At 36.4% G+C, this 21157-nt stretch overlaps 1 protein-coding gene across 1 annotated transcript; it reads left to right on the forward strand.

Moving 5' to 3' along the window:
* Nucleotides 1-852: 852 nt before the first annotated feature.
* Nucleotides 853-16956, forward strand: rnf40 (ring finger protein 40). Its single transcript, XM_073828164.1, has 19 exons — nt 853-992; nt 2346-2513; nt 2802-3129; nt 5136-5327; nt 5456-5577; nt 6029-6175; nt 6553-6627; nt 6987-7106; nt 7287-7466; nt 8336-8471; nt 8777-8898; nt 10490-10752; nt 11012-11129; nt 11239-11388; nt 11492-11704; nt 14141-14266; nt 14386-14526; nt 14619-14720; nt 16072-16956. The coding sequence occupies exons 1-19, from the start codon at nt 855-857 to the stop codon at nt 16246-16248; spliced, it is 3018 nt and encodes a 1005-aa protein (XP_073684265.1). The 5' UTR covers nt 853-854; the 3' UTR covers nt 16249-16956.
* Nucleotides 16957-21157: the final 4201 nt, after the last annotated feature.

Consider the following 21157-nt stretch of genomic DNA (forward strand, 5'->3'; position numbering starts at 1 on the left):
GTAAAACTGCAAGTGTTTTGACGGTTGTAGCTCGCTTGCTAGGCTTCAGCTAGCATTGAAGCTAACCTCACTCAAAGCGTCACGATTGCCTAAAATTAATTAAGAAAATAATACTTTACGTTGAGAAATACGTTATATGATTTATATAATTGGTATAGCTTATTTACTGTTTGTTTCATTCTAAAATAAATAAATAAAATGTAGCCATCCGTCGTTAGCCAGTATTATTACAACACAAAATATAATATTCGTGAATTAAATGACAGCTGGTTTTGTTGTCGTTCAACATTCAGTTTTGTTAAGGAAGAACAGATTCATATCTTGATCATTTCAAGCCAATTTTAAGTCAGTTAGTTAGATGTTATCTGCCAAATCTCTACATTGTCTTTGTTTGATAAAATCAGAACTGATAGCTGTCTGATAGCAATACAGTTCTACAGTGTAGTATTATTTATTTAAACTGATAATTCACCTCATAATGAAAAGTACTCGCCCTCATGTTAATCCAAATCTTTAAGACTTGCTGTTCTGTGGAACACAAAAGGAGATGTGGTGCAAAATGATTAAAAGAGACCGCATCAGCCGTCATTCACTTTCAGTTGCATCTTGTTTTCCACACAATGAAATTGAATGATGACCAAGGCTGTTATTCTGCCTGACACCTCTCTTTGTGTTCCACAAAAGTCATAAAAGTCAAAGTCATACAGGTTTGGAGCAACATGAGGGTGAGTACGTTTTGGCAGGTTATACTAGACAGTTCAATGAGACTCTCTGAAATTGTTGATCACCTTTGAGTTTGCATGTGTTTTAGTTCTGAATGTAGTTCTAACACTATGCGAATTTTGTAGGGAAGCATGTCTGGCGCAGGGGGTGGGAAGCGCCCCTCAGGAGGGGACAGTCCCCCTGGCCCTCCTGAAAAAAAGTTGAAGAAAGAGGAGAAGACTACAACCACTCTCATCGAGCCCATCCGCATTGGAGGAGTTTCTTCTACGGTTTGTTTCATGTTGCTATCAAAACAGAATGAATTTTATGTGTCAGGTACAGTTGACATGCAATATTTTGTTTGAAATGTGAATTTTTAACATAAATCACTCTTTAGTTAAACCTCAGTTTGGCATCAGTATGTTTTTTTTAAAGGTTTTTAAAGAAGTCTCTTCTGCTCACCAAGCCTGCATTTATTTGATCCAAAATACAGCAAGAGCAGTAATATTTTGAAAAATTTTTACTATTTAAAATAACTGCTTTCTATTTAAATATATTTTAAAATTGAATTTATTTCTGTGATCAAAGCTACATTTTTATCATCATTACTCCAGTCTTCAGTGTTGCATGATCCTTCGGAAATCATTTTAATGTGGTGATTATTATTATTATTATTATTATTATTATTATTATTATCAATTTTTAAAACGGTTGAGTACATTTTTTTTTCATGATTTTTTTGATGACTAAAAAGATCCAAAGATCAGCATTTATCTGTAATAAAAAGCATTGGTAACATTATAAACACAATATTATTCAAAAGCTTTGAGTCAGTATTTATTTTTATTTTTTTTGGCAAAGCAATTATAGAAATTAATACTTTTATTTAACAGGGATGCTTTAAATTGATGAAAAAAGTGAGGTAATGATGTTTATATTGTTACAAAGATTTCTATTTGTGATAAATGCGTGTGACTGGAGTAATGATGCCAAAAATTCAGCTTTGTAATCACAGGAATAAATTACATTTTAAAATGTATTCAAATACAAAACAGTTATTTTAAATAGTATAAATATTTCAGAATTTAGGCTTGGTGAGCAGAAGAGACTTCTTTAAAAAAAACATTAAAAATCTTACTGTTCAAAAACTTTTGACTGGAAGTGAACACTACTGTTAAAAAGGTTTGGGGTCAGTTCGATTTCTCATTGTTATTGGCTCTCTTACGCACGCCAAGTCTGCATTTTTTTGATCAAAAATATTAGCATTTAAAAGAACTGCTTTCCATTTAAATATATTTCAAAATGTAATGTATTCATGCAATAGCAAAGTTGAAATTTCAGCGGTCATTACTCCAGTCTTTAGTGTCACATGATCCTTCATTAATCCCTCTAGAATGCTGATTTGGTGCTGAAGAAACATTTCTTATTATTATGATTTTTGAAATGGCTTTACTGTCACTTTTGATCAATTTATTGCATCTTTGCTGAATAAAGGTATTAAATTTCTTTTAAAACAAACCTTACAGTTCTCAAACAGTAGTGTATGTTCCAGTCATAACCTTGAAATCCTCTATAGACAAGATTGACTTCTCCACATTATTTGTTGAAGCTTCTGTAATTTATTTTCAAATTGTCCTTTGCAGGAGGAGATGGATATGAAGGTCATTCAGTTCAAGAACAAGAAGCTCTGCGAACGGCTTGAACAGAGGCAGGCTTTGGAGGATGAGTTGAGGGAGAAGATTGAGAAGCTGGAGAAGAGGCAGGCAACTGATGACACCACCCTGCTTATCGTCAACCGCTGCTGGACTCAGGTTCGCCACTCTTCTTCTAATGCTGTGCTCATTTGCTTCTATTACAGATCTTAAGCTGTTCCAGTAATATGTGACCCTGGACCACAAAAGCAGTCCTTTCTTTCTTTTGGGAGGCGTTAACTTTATTTATTGTGCACTTTCGGCTTTACAACTTTGTAAATCGTTTACATTCACATACAGCTACATACACACTGCATCAAAGGCAATATTGGAAATGACATAATGGGGCACTTAAACAATATTGCTTTAGCATATAAAAAAAGGCATTTTTATACTCTGTTCTCACAGCTTGAAGGAAATATCCATGAACTGCTGCAACGTGTGGAGCCTAAAGATGCCCCGGCACCTGTCCAGACCCCTGCTACCCCTCCTGTTCCAGACGCCCCTGTTCCTGCTGCAACCCCTTCATCTGTTCCTGAACCTTCTGCTCCTTTACCAGCTCCAATTGAAGGTGAGGATGGCCTCCCCCAGCCTCCACCTTCAGCTGGGGCGGTGGAAGAAGAACAGCAACAACCAGTGCACGAAAAGGAACAGACGCAGGAACAAGAGCAGAAACAGCAGCTTCCTGACTCTGAGGAGAAGCCGGCTGATGTACCAGTGGAGGATGGAATTCCTGGTAAACATGCAGTACACTATGCACATATTCAGTGGTGGCCAAAATTATTAGAACGCTAGTATTTTCACCAGCTAAAAATGGTTTTAAGTCAGTTATTTCAATATTTTGCTGTAATGTGTCAGTATGAAATATCAGTTTAAATTTCCAAACATTAATTTTGCCATTAATTGTAGTAATCCAGTGAGATATTAGTTTCCGTAAGGAGTCTGGCAACAGCCAGTACTCCACACAGAGATCTGGGCCCATATTCATTAAAAATCTTAGTGCGAAGAGTTGCTCTTAGTGACAATTTTAAGAAAATTCATAGAAATGTGGGTGTTTCCTCTTAAAATTAAAGAAAAAAGTAATTCAGAAAGCATCTTCACCCTTAAAAGAGGCCTTAAGGTCCAAAATTGTTATGAGTACAGACGAGGACTTTTAAGAGGCTTAAGAGTTTCTTTAGCAGTGGAGAAAATTGACAACCTGAGGAGGGCAAAGAAATATTTTGCAGACAATGCATGACAGTGAGTTAATAAGATGCCACACGTGAGATTGTGCAGAGATAATGTTTGTGACCGATTTTAAAAGAGACATGCTAACATCTTTCTTGCCATAGTGCCAGAAATGAAAGTAATCACTACATTTATTATATTAACATATTTGGCAACGGGAAACAATGTAACTATGCAGCAGTGATGATTTTGGTCTGTTTACAACCTTCTATAAGCAAAGAGATCACACAAATAATTACAGCACGTTCAGAACCTTATTGTGTTGAGGTTCATTTCCTATCAAATACATTAAATACAGCATTAACAGCGTGGTAAATAAAAAATATACAAACACATATATAATACGTGTGTGCGGTAAAACAGGAAAAATTACGCCTATAATTTCAAAGTGAAGGCTTCTACTAGACCCTACACTTAAAAGTGCTATTTTATTTCCTTCTTGGACAACCAACCAATCACTGTCTTCAAAAGGCTGTGTCATAGCTAGCAACGGGGTCAACCCTGCCTCCACACTAAGATAAAAGTTTTTGTTTTTTCTTCGCTCAGAATTGCTCTTAGATTGGTCTTGAATCACTCTTAAGCTAAGACTCCTAGTCCTACGTAGGAATTAAGCTAAATTAGCTGCTTTCTGAGAGGATTCTTAGAAGCTTTAAGAATACGGGCCCAGATCTCTGTGTGGAGCACTGGCTGTTGTGAGACTCCTTGTGCAAACAAAAATCTCACTGGATTATTACAATTATTGGCAAAATGAATGTTTGGAAATGTAAACTGATATTTCCTACTGACACACAACAGAAAAATATAAAAGATAGAAATAACTGACTTAAAACTATTTTTAGCTGGTAAAAAAATACTAGTGTTCTAATACTTTTGGTCACCACTGTATCTACAAAAATGTAAAATAAAGCATCTTTAGAATGGGACAAAAGGCCTTTTACATGCTAAAATTATAAACTATTAATCAGACAACAGAAGCATGTTACCTATTAATTCTATAAAAAGCCTACTGTTTCATATTTGATATGCACATTTTTAAGTCCTCTGAATTATCAACGTGACCAAAACCTGCTGAAAAATCTGTTGTACTTGATCATCTACATGCTTTGTGTCTGATTGATAGTTCCTTTTTAGTGAGGAAAAGGCCTTTTGTACAATTCTAAAAATGTTCTCTTTCAGGAAAATTTTTTTTTTTCAGATTAGTATTTCACATGTCAGTCTTTACAGCAGGGGTGCTCAATCCTGTTCCTAGAAATCTACCTACCTGCAGACTTCAGTTCCAGCCCTGCTCCAACACAGCTGTCTGTAATTATCAAGTGCTACCTAAGAGATTACTTAGCTGGTTCAGGTGTGTTTGGAGATGAACTTTGCAGGATGGTGAATCTCCAGGAACAGGATTGGTCACCCCTGCCTAACAGGGTTAATAAAGGAGCAAAATGGAAATGTAAAACATTAATGCATCTTGTACAACAGCTTTTACAATTCACATTCATATTGTTTGTATTGTTTGTTTTTAAGCCCCTCCACCATCTCTCAGCGAGAGTGCAAAGGCTTTCCTGGCCACTCTGGATAACAGCAGTGAGGAAGAGCTCACACTGCAGCTACAAGATAGGATGCAGTTCAGCAAGGGCGCCGTGGCCTGCATGGTCTGCATATTTGACCGTCTGCATACCTCCATTGATGAGCTGTGTACTCGAGTGCAGTCAGCTGGTAAAATAAGAATTAACTTGATGTGATTCTCAAAGCACAAACTGTCTATTACAGGAAAAAAGCATATCTAAAAGTTTTTGTTTGATCACTGTGTGAACAAATGCTAAACTTGTGCACTTTCTTATCAGTTTGTGAGGATGACAGTCAGCGAGACATAATTGCCACAAACCGCACACTTCTAGAGGAACATAATCGACTGCAAGATCTTGCTTACTCCCTTCAAGGAAAACACCACAAAATGTCATTGGAGGTATTTTGTTTGACCTTATTCTTGAATATTTATTAATTATTACACTACCATTCAGAAGTTTGGGATTTTAAAGAAATTAAAAAGTTGAGCAATGACACATTAAAGTGATTAACAGTAAAGACTATTTGACATTCTGTTTCAGTTAAATGCTGTTTTTTTTACTTTCTAATTATCAAAGACTCCTGAAAAAATCAACATTGAATCATAGTAAAAAAAATGTTTCTTAAACACAATATCAGCATATTTGAATGATTTCTGAAGGATTATGTGAAACTAAAGACTAGAGTATTGGCTTGATGAGCATAAGAGACCTTTATAATTATTATCAACCCCAAACCTTTGAACAGGAGTGTATATAAAAACCTTTTTTATAAGCATCAGTATAAAACTACCACAGTCACAATTTTAAAGATGCGTATCTGGTACTCTGGTACTCCCGTTGCTTCCACAGTATAATGAACTGGTTGACAAAGTTACAAGTTCTGAGACTAAAGTGTCTGAGATGGAAACCGCTGTGGAAGATCTGCAGTGGGACATTGAAAAACTTCGCAAGAGAGAGCAGAAGCTGAATAAACACCTAGCAGAAGCTCTGGAGCAGGTCAGCTTTTTCTTCATCTCAGAAATAAAACAAATTTTCAGTTTTCATGCAGTGTTTTTCTATTGCAATTCATTATCATCATAGTAATCATGTGTTGTGTGTTGTTTGCATATCTATCAGTACTTCCTCTGAGAAAGGAAATTGTACTGCAGGATATTGTACTACAAGTCTTGTTGCGTCATTTACAGTAGACACAGTGTACCAGAGAAACATAAAGGCAAAATATACAGTAATTTGATAAGATGTTATAATGCAGTGATGTAAATGTTTGTGGTTTGAATATGTGGAGTATTACTAACAATTTTATTAGGTATGTTTTGGTGATTTCTTGAATATGCATAAGCATTTATTTATTTATTAATTTTCCCCCAAATCAGCTTAATACCGGTTACCATGCTACTGGCAGTTCAGGTGGATTACCAGGTGGTCAAATCACACTCAGTATACAGAAGGTAAAGTTTGAAATAATTTTAGTATTTATTTTAGTATTATACTACTGTAGTGTTTATTAATATTTTGAATTAGCTTTATTTTCTTTTGAAATTACAGTAATTTGTGTTCTTGTAATTTTTGTTAGTTATTAGTTTTAAGTATTTAGCTTTTATTTTATTTTAAGTTCTAGTTTAAGTAATTTTAGTGCTTAAATTTATTTCAGTCAGTTGCCAAAGCAAAATCTTTCATTCCCATTTTATATTTTAAAGTACTTTCAAAATTGTTACCTTAATAATTTCTATATGTACTTTGGATGATATGGACCTGTTTCCAGTCTGTCATTATATGCCAGTTTGTCTAAGTATTTCTCTACTCTCAGTTTGAGTCTTTGAATGCCGAACTGGAGCAGAACCAGGAACTTGCCAACAGTCGCATGGCAGAGCTTGAGAAACTGCAGCAAGAGCTACAGGAAGCTGTTCGGGAGAACGAGAAACTAAAGGTGGTAGAGTTCACTAAGATTTCAGATCAAACTTCCTAGTACTGACCTTAATGCATTATATAATGAGGACAGTTATCTTTCTATCTCAGTGTATTTCCTGTTTAAACAGGAAGCTGGGTAGGTATATCAAATGGGTTTTATTTTTCATGACGTATTACTGACCTCTGTCTCTCTTTGTAGGTGGATCTGAGGAATATACCAGAGGAAGTGTTAAAGGAGACGCCAGAATACAAGTGCCTCCAATCACAGTTCTCTCTGCTGTACAATGAGTCTCTAAGTGTGAAGACCCAGCTGGATGAAGCCAGAGCTCTACTGCTTACAGCCAAAAACGCTCACCTGCGACAGATAGAGCACATGGAGGTGAGATAGATGACAGGACAGAAATGATTGCTGATAGTTATATACAATAGTGGCCAAAATTATTAGAACACTAGTATTTTCACCAGCTAAAAATGTTTTGCTGTAGTGTGTCAGTAGGAAATATTAGTTTACATTTCCAAACATTAATTTTACCGTTAATTGTAATAATCCAGTGAGATTTTTGTTTGCACAAGGAGTCTGACAGCCAGTGCTCCACACAGAGATCTGATCTCATCGTCCAGTCTGTGTGGAATGACATGAAGAAACTGAGACAGACTAAATCCAAGCGAACTGTTGCAACATCTCTAAGATGCTTTAAGAAACCTATCTGCAAAGCTACGGTGCTGTTAAAAGTTTTAGGCACTTGTGTAAAATGCTGTAAAATAAGGATGCTGTCAAAAATGTCATAAATAGATTTTCTTGATCAATTAACTTGATTAACTAAATTCAATCAACATTTGATGTGACCATTTTTGCGTTTAAAGCAGCTTTTGCCTTAGGTGCTCTTGTTCATAGTTTTCCAGGTAGCTTTGCAGGTAGGTCTCTGGTCTTCTGGATTTAGTCTGTCTCAGTTTGTTCTGTTTCTTCATATCATTCTAGACAGACTGGATGGTGATGAAATCAGATCTCTATGTGGAGCACTGGCTGTTCTCAGACTCGCTGGAGTGCAATTAATGGCAAAATTAATGTTTGGAAATGTAAACTGATATTTCTTAATGAGGCACTACAGCAAAAGATAGAAATAACTGAATTAAAAAAAAAAATTCTCTGGTGAAAATACTAGTGTTCTAATAATTTTGCCACCACTGTATGTGTATGTTTTTGTTTTTTTAAACAATTGTTTGAACGTCGTTTTCTCTCTTTTGTAGAGTGATGAGTTGTCTCTTCAAAAGAAGTTACGCACTGAGGTCATCCAGCTAGAGGACACGCTGGCCCAGGTCCGCAAGGAGTACGAAATGCTACGGATCGAGTTTGAACAGAATCTTGCAGCCAATGAACAAGCAGGTAACGTCACTCATACAAGAGATTTTGTTTTATCCGTTTTGGTTGTCATGACCTGAGGGTTAGGTGGGAATCCTTAGTGGCAAATTTCCTAAAGCCCGTTTGTTTTATAGTAACCGTGGCTGTAGCGAGGAAATCAGTGGGGGTGGTGTATCCTGTCTTCACTTCTCTCATTGTTCATTATTTTGGCTGGGGTTTACTTTTTACTAAGCATTACAAAACCGCGATCTCTGTCATTGTGTCGGTTGAATGTCTATCAGCATCACCATCTTTCTCGCTCTCAACATTTCCTCTCTTATTCACTCCAGGCCCTATAAACAGAGAAATGAGGCACTTAATCAGCAGTCTTCAAAATCATAATCATCAGCTGAAAGGTGATGTGCAGAGATATAAGAGGAAACTACGTGAGACACAGATGGAAATAAACAAGGTATTGCTCATGCTGGTCTCTGCTGACAGTTTTTTTTTTTTTCCACAATAACATTTTTAGATGGCACCATTCAATTGCAAGTAAACATTCAATTACCACTAAAACACACACATTCTACAGAAATGGTACAAAGTCAGAGTTGGAAATGTCCACAAATTTTGTATGTATGCAAATTGTATCATATCCAAAATACACATTTCGAGTAACTGTACAGTTAATTCTCATATTGTAATTTCAGAAAGTTTTGGAATATTTAGCCTCTCCCCAAATTTGTCACTACTGAAACACAATAATATATAATTTAATAAGAAGGGTTATATTGACCTATTAAGATTTTGCTTGCATCTTTCTTGTAAATATATATTTTTCTATTTTATCATTAAGTTTTCACAGATAAATCAATAATTACAATTTTAACAATATTTCAAGTGTGATTTATGAGATTTGTTGTATTTTGAATGCATTTTTTCTTTGTAAAAGGCAAAAGGTTGAGTATACTGATTTTAATCTTGGTTAATAATTCAGTATACTTTATTTTTGACAAAACTTCCCATATTTCATTTATGTCACAGCACATTTTCGGTAGTGACTGTGCTGACATGTTTCGGTCGTGACTGTTTCGATAGTGACAATTTTAGAGAATAGAACCTAAAAAAAACAAGGATGTCACTACCGAAACTTCACAATGTTTCGGTAGTGACGTTTACAGTAGTGACAATTTTAGATATTTTTGAACCTAGCTCAAAGATGCTAATCGGCACATGGTTAGCTAGCACAGTTGTACACATAAAAACTAAATGTTATGGAATAACTCTCAATGCAAAAAGTGTGCATAATTGCAGAAAAAAAGGTGTTCAGTAGTGACAGTCCTTAATTACACAGGTTTTTCATATTTTTGAACACATTTACCTCAAAATAATTGGGCCTATCTACTCGCCATGTAGATATGAGAGAGAGGGACACATAAATATTTCCTGATCCTAAATGTAAGGGTGTAGTTAAAATCAGTCTCAGCCAAAGAACTAAAATATACACCGTTTCGTCGGTAGTGACATTGAAAAATACAGGACACATTTTTTAATATAAAGGTTTTAGTTTTTTTTTTTTTTTTTTTACAAAGAATTTTTTATTTTTTTTTCACTAAAAAAAAATCAAGAATGTATTTTTAAAAACAACATAAAATACAAAAATCTTTCCAATATTGTTTTCATTAGTTGAAATTTAGGGGTTAGGGTTTGGGACAGCCACCTTGCAATTGAAAGTACTCATTAAAAATTATGATTTTATATATATTAAACTTACTGATATTTTAAATATTATTGTGGGTTTCAATAAATAATAGAAGGATCTTAGTAAACTTCTAATTCTAATCTAATTCTTCAATGCTTTTTATGTGGGGTTTTTTTTTCTCAGTTTGCATGAGTTCTGTAGAATGGTCCATATACTTACATGCTGTTTTTAAAACATTCTATTAGCGGATCTATCATTAACTACAAATCTGTTATTGCACATGTGGGCTGTTACTTTCTTGAAAAGCATAGAATTGACTAAACATTTTTCTCTTTGAAATGTCACTCCTTTTGTTTTTCAGTTGAAGTGCCAGAGTGGAGATGCAGGTGCACTGATGTTGGATGAAAGCGTGGGTGATGGAGGACTGGAGGTTAAGAAAGAGGAAGATGAGGACCAGGAGGAGGAGGAAGAGAGGAGAAGAGAACTGGAAAGGCAACGGGCACGGGAGAGAGAGAGGGAGGCGGAGCGAGAGAGGGAGCGAGAAAGAGAGCGCGAGCGACAGCGCAGTGAGGAGCTGAAGAGGAAAGACTCTGACACACTGAAGATGCTTAGAGGAGAGCTCAAGTATGTCTCATCTTTCAGCCTACATGATGACACTCAGTGCTACTTCCTATAATAATCTCTGCTCTTTTCTAAATCATACTCGTCCAAATGTATTTAAACACTGCATAAACTAATGGAGACAAAAAGAGCTTTCTGTGTTGTATGTTAATGTGCTTTATTTTAGGCAACTGTAATATCACCTCATATTGCATTGCATCGCATTTAATGAACTTTGCATCTGAATCACCTCTCCCACACATCTTTTGCATCATGCCAACAGAAAAGCTCAGGAGTCTCAGAAGGAAATGAAACTACTGCTAGACATGTACAAATCAGCTCCAAAGGAGCAGAGAGATAAAGTGCAGCTTATGGCTGCAGAAAAGAAGTCCAAAGCAGAAGTATGTGAACTCACTAACATTTGCTGTATTTCTGTGTGGCAAAACCATTAACATGCAGTTCACTTGGGGTGGTCCTTCTCTTAATGCTAATGTCAATATTATCTGGCAGGTGGAAGAGTTAAGGCAGCGAGTGCGGGAACTGGAGGAGAGGGAAAGAAAGGAAAGCAAAAAGCTGGCAGACGAAGACGCTCTCCGCAAGATCCGTGTGGCTGAGGAGACCATCGAACACTTGCAGAAAAAACTGGCTGCTACTAAACAGGTATGTCTACTTAGAGTTAATGTCAGCGTTTTTGTCAGATTCAATCTACATCAGTAGTAGATTACCTGATAGTTAAATGTGGATGAACTGATGAACCTTTCAGGAGGAAGAGGCTCTGCTGAGTGAAATGGATGTGACAGGACAGGCGTTTGAAGACATGCAGGAGCAGAATAGCAGACTCATGCAGCAGCTCCGAGAGAAAGACGATGCCAACTTCAAACTAATGAGTGAGAGAATAAAATCCAACCAGATTTACAAGCTTCTGCGGGAGGAGAAAGAAGAGTTGGCAGACCAAGTGCTTACTTTCAAAACCCAGGTGTGCAAAAATAAAACATTTTATAATTGCCATATGCCCACATGTGAATTTATGATTGTGCAAAAAAAACATTTTCATAATCTTCTAGTCCAGGGATCCTCAAATCTTACCCTGGAGGTCCAATGCACTGCAGAGTTTAGCTCTAACCCTAATCAAACACACCTGAGAACGCTAATCAGTGTCTTCTGGATCATTAGAGAATCACAGGTAGGTGAGTTTCATCAGGGTTGGAGCTAAACTCTGCAGCGCATTGGACCTCCAGGGTAAGATTTGAGGAACCCTGTTCTAGTCATTGGGCTCTTTGATGAACTGGTTAAAAATGGCTACATCTGAATGCTTAGGCTGATTTGTTGCCTCACTGCCCAATCAGTGACCTTGCAGACAGAAATGTACCTCCCAAAACTGATTTTGGACAAGCTTCTAAGGCAGCATAATGGTCTGCAACAAAATAGACAGCGCTTTGGTCATACAGTTGAGGTCAAAAGTTTACATACACCATGCAGAATCTGCAAAATGCATGTTTTTTTTATTTTATTTAGTACAGACCTGAGTAAGATATTTTACGTAAGACGTTTACATATAGTCCACAAGACAAAAATAATAGTTGAATTTATTAAAATTACCCTGGTCAAAGATTTACATACACTTGATTCTTAATACTGTGTTGTTACCTGAATAATCCACAGATGTGGGTTTTTTTTTGTTTAGTGATGGTTGTTTATGAGTCCATTGTTTGTCCTGAACAGTTAAACTGCCCACTGTTCTTCAGAAAAATCGTTCAGGTCCCACAAATTCTTTGCTTTTTCAGAATTTTTGTGAACCATTGAACCCTTTCCAACAAAGACTGTATGATTTTTAGATCCATCTTTTCACACCAAGGACAACTATGGAACTCATATGCAACTAGTGCAGAAGGTTCAAAAGCTCACTGATTCTTCAGAACAGCCAGGGGGTGAAAACTTTTAGAATTTAAAGACCAGGGTAAATTTAACTTATTTTTTCTTCTAGGAAACATGTAAGTATCTTCTGTAGCTTCTTAAGGTTCATACTAAATAGAAAAAAGCTATTTAGGCAGAATAAGAAAAATGTACACACCTTCATTCTTTTCAAAATTTTACACCCCTGGCTCTAAATGCATCGTTTTTCCTTCTGGAGCATCGGTGAGTGTTTGAACCTTCTTTAATGGTTGCATATGAGTCCCCCAGTTGTCCTCAGTGTGAAAAGATGGATCTCAAAATCATACAGTCATTGCTGGAAGGGGTTCAAATAAACACAAATGCTGAAAAACAAAGAATTTGTGGGACCTGAAGAACTGTTCAGGACAAACTAGGGACAAGAAAAAAACAACTATCACTAAAAAAAACAAAAAAAAAAACAACACAGTGTAAATCAAGCGTATGTAAACTTTCTAACGGGGTAATTTTTATAAATTCAACATTTATTTTGTCTTGTGGACTATATGTAAATATCTTATTCAGGTCAGTACTAAATAAAAAAATAACATGTATTTTGTATAATGACTCTTATTTATATAAAAAAAATAAACATTTTGCAGATTCTGCGAGGTGTATGTAAACTTTTGACTGCAACTGCTATAATACTAATTTCTTGTTGGATATTAAAATAAAAAGTTAAAAACCTCAGCTCTTACTCAACAGCAATAGTCTTGTGGGCAGCACACTGACATATAGTGCCATTCCACAAAACTAACCTTCAAAATGAAACTTAAAAATGGAAACCAACCTTTTGATCACATTTAAGGTGGCACCAGTAAAAATTGTTAAAATGTAAAAAAAAATCTAGATAAATAATTGATTAGTTGGTTAGTAGACAAATAGTCAGCACATCCCTGCTAATATTATGCTAAAAATGATGGACCTCAGTTTTGAGACATAAAATCTGCACACAATGTCTTACAGCTTCTGTTTTTTTTAAGGGGACATCGGATGCCCATTTTCCACTAGTTGGTAATAAATTCCAATGACAGTGAGCTACTAATCCCACCCTTCTTTGTTTTTTGTTTATTTGCTAGCGTGTTACCATCAAAAACAAAACTAATCCACTGCATTCTCAGTGGCTCTGATGTCAGGAGAAAATTAAGACTCTTATGTTCACTTGTACATCCAAATACAAAACACCTGCATTGCTTATAAGACATTGCTGTCGCTATAGCTGCTATAGAGTAGAAAATGACGGACAGTGTACAACTGACTGAGGGCGGAAATATGCTAATACAGGACAGTGCGTCTGCAGTCATGTGCTGAGGACAAAGCAGTATGATACCATACTGCTCAGGAAATCAAAACAGCTTGATAATTGAGACAGTTTAGGTTTTTGGAGGATTAAAAAAGAAGTGAATGGATTTTTTGCATCTGAAGTCCCCTCTAAAAAATACTGATGTAGTTGTATCATCTCCTCTTTAACTGTTTCTCCCAGGTGGACGCTCAGCTGCTAGTAGTCCAGAAACTAGAAGAGAAGGAGGGTGTCCTACAGAGCACACTGGCCGCTCTGGAGAAGGAGCTGGCACTGCGCACTCAAGCCCTGGAGCTGAACAAGCGCAAGGTAAAACCGGAAAGATCACAGACGCCCACCTCCATGACAACCATGACTCAGCTCAGTCAACCATTAGCGTACATTTCCAGATGTGTGTTTAACGCTCGTCTTTTTGCACGATGGCTCAGGCAGTGGAGGCGGCCCAGTTGGCCGAGGACCTCAAAGTGCAGCTGGAACACACTCAGACCAAGTTGAGGGAAATCCAAGCCTCAGTACTAGACAACCGCACTGCCCGTGAGAGGGAGAGCGTCAACCTCAAAAAAGCACAGGTACATGGGCCACGGTTGTTGTAGATTTGTTTGGGATTCAAATGAGTGTGAACAATGTGTGTGGAACTCTTCTGCTGTGTTGGTCTTTTCAGGAGGAATTGTCCAGACTGCGGCGTAAGCTGGAGAAACAGAAGAAGGTCGAGGTGTACACAGATGCTGATGAGATCCTGCAAGAAGAAATTAATCAGTATAAGGTGAAGATTGGCTTTTTATGTAGACAGCCAGTAAAAATGTCAGAAACGGTACCTATTAATATCTATATTGAGGTAACTAAGATTTGCAATGCAGTGTATTAAATTGATCAACAGTGACCGTAAAGACAGTATAATGTTACAGAAGCTTTCTGTTTAGGCAAATGCTGTTCTTTTGAAATTGTTCATCAAAGAGTCTTGAATAAAAAGAATATTGAGCAGCAAATTTTTTTAAGCACCAAATCAGCATATAAGAAGTTTCTTATAACATTGAAGATTAAAGTTATGGCTGCTGAAAATTCACAGGAATAAATTACATTTTAAAAGATTCAAATACAAAACAGTTATTTAAATTGTAATATTTCACAATATAACTGTTTTTACTGTACATTTGATCAAATAAATGCAGCTTTAAGAAATTTTGAAAGATTTTGAAATTTCACAGGAATAAATTGCATTTTAAAATATATTTAAATACAAAACAGTTGTTTTAAATTGCAACATTACTGTTTTTTTTTTTACTGTATATTTGATTAAATAAATGCAGCCTTAAGAAAAAAATGTGAAAATTTGAAATTTCACAGGAATAATTACATTTTAAAATATATTCAGGTACAAAAGTTATTTAATTTGCATTAATGTACATTTGATCAAATAAGTGCAGCCTTAAGACCGTTTAGAAAGATTTAAAAATTCACAGAAATTACGTTTTAGAATATATTCAAGTACAAAACATTTAAATTGTAATAATATTTCACAATATCACTGTTTTACTGTACATTTGATCAAATAAATCAAAAGATCTTAAGATTTAAAAAGATTTAAAAAATCCACAAATTAATTACATTTTAAAGTATATTTAAATACAAAACAGTTATTTAAATTGTAATAACATTTAGAACATTTAAAAAAAATCTTACCCCAAACCTATAAATGTATTAAGTAAATCTATTATTTAAAACAATTAGATAAAATATTTTTTTTTAAATTGTACAAGAAGTGCATAAAGTGATGACAATACAAAGCATGGGAAGCATGTTGTGCCCAAAATAGGTTAAACTGTCATATAATTTTAGCTTCTTCAAAGTAGCCACAAGTTGTGTAGATTACACACTGTGGCTTTTCCTCCAGCCAACATCTTGAGGACTCCAACTGGGAAGGTTTTTTTCCCCATGTGTGCTGGCCACTAGTTGGCTGCTTGTCCTGTTCTATTAGGTCCAACTCTTCCTTTTTAAAAAAATCTATGTTAAGCAATTATTGTGTCTATGAAATGAATTTCAAGCATTTACGGACTGGTAGATTAACGTCATACTCTATTATTTGTGGCTGACATGACTTTTTCTTTCATTTCTAGGCTAAATTACGCTGTCCCTGTTGTAATACCCGAGACAAGGAGACCGTCCTCACCAAGTGTTTCCACGTCTTCTGCTATGAATGCTTGAAGACCCGCTACGACACTCGCCAGAGGAAGTGCCCCAAATGCAATGCTGCATTCGGCGCAAACGACTTCCACCGCATCTACATCACCTAATTTAGTGTGGGTGTTTTGATAAACTGAATACAGTAGATGAGAAAAGGGATGAAAGTGGTCTGGAAGCACAGGATTACCATGAGATGGTATTTTAAAATGCTCTAAGGGCCATTTTCACTCCCATCTGTGATAGGTGGTGCTAGTGACCAAACAGACAGTGACAGAATGGAAACAGTTGTGATGGTCTACAGCACATAAGCAGTGCTTCTTCATTGCAGAGGAATCCATTGAGTTTTGTCTCTTATTTTTTCTGTTCTTTAAAGTACTGAAGTGATTTTTTTTTTTACTTTTTTTGTTGAATGACCATGAAAAAAAAGAGGAAAGACTGTATCTGCTCAAGAAACACTCTACAAAATATGAGTGACGTCAAAAGTTCACAAACTGTTTTGTTTTGACAATTATGGCCTTATCCGTTTGAGTCACACAGTAACTCTATCCAGTAATGTAGTCAGTCAGTCAGTTTCTATGGTGACGCTGTGTTTTTGAAAGTTAGTAATGAACAGATGTGATGGGTATTGGGTGGAAAAAGTGGAGCTGCAAAATTAGAAGCAGAATTAGATGGTTATGCAGTGAGCCTAAAAAGACAGAAATCAATTTTGGAGACCAGAAAATATACATAAACAAAACTTCTCAGTAGGTATCACCAACATATGTCAATATTGCACAATTTCCTTAAAAAAATAAAAACTGGATGCTATTGTTTGTGAACTCTGCTCTCTGCTTTGATGTCAACCTCCTGGACAAAACGCTTCATTACACAGTGTTCTACCTTCAGTTAAAGATATTGTATAAATGAATCTGGGTTTTCATTTCAGTGATGTTATTGTTGTTCTCAGTGCAAAAGGATGACTCAAAACGGACTCTCCAGATGTAATCTCCCAGTTCATATGCTCTCTGCCAATACAATCCTATTTGCACAATGCATGTGTCTTTAGTAACTTCAGATGGTTTAGATAGATATGCATAGCTGCATACTATTAGAAAAAGACCGCTGGGGAGAATATAAACCCTACGACGCGGTTTGCAAATTTTTGCCCGGAATCTACAAGTAAATGTTTTTCATTGTATTGCGCAATTGACCTTATGTTATATCCCCGCACCCATAGTTTTTGCCGTTCTTGATCGTATTAATAACTGTCGTACTGCTTTTCCTCTCAGTCTGCGTTGTGTGTCTGCCAAACACTGAACTGTTGTTTGCTCCCTTGGACCAGAGACAGTGAATTACGTAGTTGGGTGGGGTGACTTTAATGTGCCTATTTTGCTCAAACATACTTTGTGAGCGGAGACTGGGGTCTCTAGTTCGTGCTTTTACAAAAGTACACATTTTCGCAAATTCGTTAACACGTTTGTTCATTTACGTTGTTTTCTTGGTAGCTCTGACATCAGATATTTACGTCAACAAGACCGCCAATATTATTAAGGCGGCTATTTCCTATTAATAGAGAATTGATTGGCTTTTCACGTAAATGTGGCTCTTGAAAGTAAAAACGAAACTGTTGTCAGCGAACAGGCTGTGTTTGTGCGTCGATCTCTACCATCATCGGCGGGTTTCCCACTCGTAGTGCTGTGTGTGCTGTGAATACAGAGATTCTGTGGCCGTGTTTCAAAACCTAGCGAGCTGCCTGCTTAGAGGTTATTTTTTGGGCATCCGCTTCCTCTCTACGAGTTCGGATCTTTGACTGTTACAATAACAGTACTTTTGAGGGGGGAAAATGTTTTTGAATTCTTAACTGATGCTTTAAACATTCTTCTGGCCAAATGTAACATTTATCCATTCAGATGAATTCAGAAACAACACCGAATGATTCATAAATGTTTGGATTCAGGAACAGAACCGATTTATTTCCATAAAAAAGGACTGGTCAGTCATGCTGCTTTTGACTCACTAAAATAAAATCAACTAGGTGTCATTAGTTCATGTAGTGCAGGCAGACACACTGTATGACTCACTAAAGAGTAAAATCAGAGTACCAGCAGTTACTTTTAAAGGTATGCATTACAATATCGCGTTACTCCCTAAAATTGTGACACTTAAAATCCGCCTTTCTTAGTTACTGTTGCTATGTCTGAAAAACAAAGACGCTCTTAAAGTCATAGTTCACCCAAAAATGAAAATTTGATGTTTATCTGCTTACCCCCAGGGCATCCAAGATGTAGGTGACTTTGTTTCTTCAGTAGAACACAAAATAAGATTTTTAACTCAAACCGTTGCAGTCTGTTAGTCATATAATGGCAGTGAATGGGCACATTCACTGCTATTATATGACTTTCTCGCAAAAAACGATCGTTTTGTGTCTTAGGACATCAATGTATCGTCACGAGCCGCAGGGTGTAATTTGGATTTGTCTGTGCATGTTTTTTTTTTGTTTTTTTTTACTTTCAAAGGTTTGGTGCCCATTCACTGCCATTATATGACTAACAGACTGCAACGGTTTGAGTTTGTGTTCTACTGAAGAAACAAAGTCACCTACATCTTGGATGTCCTGAGGATAAGCAGATAAACATCAAGTTTTCATTTTTGGGTGAACTATCCCTTTAAAGCCCGTTCACACCAAGAACGATATAACTATAAATGCAACGATAAATATATTTGAGTCCACACCAGTAAACAATAACTGTGTTTTTGTTGCACTTACATAACTTCAACCAGTAGATGTCTTCAGCATGCAAGTTTCAAGCGTATCTAAACAGTGAACACAATGCAGGTTTTTTTTTGGCTGTAACTTCAACGGAGGCGAGACAATGTTGTCCAAACTAGTGCTGAATTCCTGAGGTAATTTTATGTTTTATGTCACTATGTTTGCTGTGCAGTGTCTGTTTGCTTCTCCACAATGCTGCCTGTTTTTTTAAATGCACAAGCAACTTTAAATTTGAAATTTTAAAGTCTGATTAGCTGTCAGTGTTTCATTGTTTATCAGCGGTTAAAAAAATTGTTCTGACAGTGATCCCAATGATATCGTTCCCCTGTATCGTTATCGTTATAGCTCTGTTGTGAACTCTGCTATTCTCTTAAATTTGAAATGATTTTTAGAACGTTATCTTTATAGTTATTATCGTTCTTGGTGTGAACGGGCCTTTACACTATACATCATACTCTCAGGCAGTGAAAAATACATCGCGGAACAACGAGGAAACTGACAACACGCCGAAGACAAGACAGAGCAGGGGGGTGTTCCATAAAACAAGTTTACCAAATAAGCCAGGCTTATTTCAGTTAGTCTGACTTATTGTGTCTTGATTTGGCTCAAAATAAGTCAGACTAAGGCCGCGATCACACCGAACGCGTTTTAGCAGTTGGAGGCGCCTCTTTTGAATGGTTTTCTGTTGGCAGTGAGCGTTCTGCGCGCCGCTTAGGCGCACCGAGCGCCTCGCGTTTTCGCCGCCTGCTGCGCCTCGCGTTTTTGCAGGAGCGCTCTGAGCGCCTGAAGTTGAAAAAAAATAAACTCTGAGCGGAAAAACGCCCAACGTCATTCGCGTTCTTTTCCATTGTCCAATCGAATGAATGGAGAGGCGGGCCTTCTGTTGTGGTGATGAAAGTTTACCGTTGCTTAAAAAGTCCGGAGACTGCAAGAAATAGAGAAACCTTTGGTGTCTATCGTGGGTAACCCGGAGCTGTATTATTTAGGGTTTCTGCTAATATGACAGTTTACTTAACAGCAAAAAAACTAAGATTTTAGAGCGCTCGCGCTATAATCCTTTGATTTGACTGACAAGACAGCTGTTTTGGTCGTTGCTTAGCAACATAAAAAAAACGCAGCACACTGCTCTTTTATTAAAAGTCACCAAACAAGGCAGTGCTGTGAGCCTTGCGTTTTTAGAACTAAAAGACGCGTTCGGTGTGATCGGGGCCTAACTGAAATAAGCCTGACTTATTTGGTAAACTTGTTTTATGGAACACCCCACAGGTTACTTCAGGTATGAAACAAGGTCTCAGCTTTCAAATTTTGTCACTTTGTAAGACATTCAAACAATAAATACCGTTTTGTGGCTCTTTAATGTGTTGTGAAATATCACTGTGCCTTATTAGGTACAATCAATCTATGGGTGAACCAATGGTATTTTCTTATTTAGTTAAAGCATAAAATAATCATAAACATCAGAACTATTTTATTTCAACCACGGAAAGACGTCAATAGACAATTTTTCAAATTTAAGTCCACTGACGTCAATCTACTCTCCTGTCTGATTAGTTTTTTGGAAAAAAATGGTGTTATGATTGGTCAGATGGGAAGGGTGGCTGCTTTTATGGAAAGTAATGTTACTTACTTTTGCGTTACTTTATAAAATCTGGACCGGCTTGCTTGTTTGCTTTTAATATAAATATAAAACTTTCTATTTGTGGCAAACGTAAAAGCCTTTACACCAAAAGTGAAATGAATAGGCTAAGCCTCAGGCTGAAGGAAATTTAAAATCATATTTGTACAGTAGAACAAAAGCAAAAAGGTTTGAAACTCTTCAGCAATAAAAAAAAAAAAATGTCAGTTTAAAATGTTCATCTAAAGTAATTTTTGCTTCTTAGCATGGTTGAATTGAATCATCGAATATCAAACGCAAAAACACTGGTTAATAAAATGGGATTAAATACATAAAGGATATGTGTGCTATTTAACATATATTGCAGGTTTGCATCATATCTGGAGTTCGCCTCTGCACTTAAACTACTACTGATTTCTCTCAACATGCATGGGGACGAGAGAGCTTTCAGTCAGTCAGTGGGAAAACAAAGTAACTGGCATCACTTATTTGAAAAAGTATCTCAGATATTTCCTTGTAAATGAAAAGGTAATGTGTTACTGTATAAGTTACTTGGAAAGAGTAATCTGATTACATAACTCGCTGCATTACAATAAAAGTATATTTTACTATATTACAAAGTTACTTTTTTATTTTATAGAAAGTAATGTTTTGC

The sequence above is a fragment of the Garra rufa genome, chromosome 22 (genome assembly GCF_049309525.1).
Source record: "Garra rufa chromosome 22, GarRuf1.0, whole genome shotgun sequence".
Classification (NCBI taxonomy): domain Eukaryota; kingdom Metazoa; phylum Chordata; class Actinopteri; order Cypriniformes; family Cyprinidae; genus Garra; species Garra rufa.

Bases quoted from the DNA above. Each gene is read 5' to 3' on its own strand.
- rnf40 (XM_073828164.1), top strand. From the start codon at position 855: ATGTCTGGCGCAGGGGGTGGGAAGCGCCCCTCAGGAGGGGACAGTCCC. The intron at 7,467-8,335 runs GTGAGATAGATG...TCTCTTTTGTAG, and splicing joins GACAGATAGAGCACATGGAG to AGTGATGAGTTGTCTCTTCA. The intron at 10,753-11,011 runs GTATGTCTCATC...TCATGCCAACAG, and splicing joins ATGCTTAGAGGAGAGCTCAA to AAAAGCTCAGGAGTCTCAGA.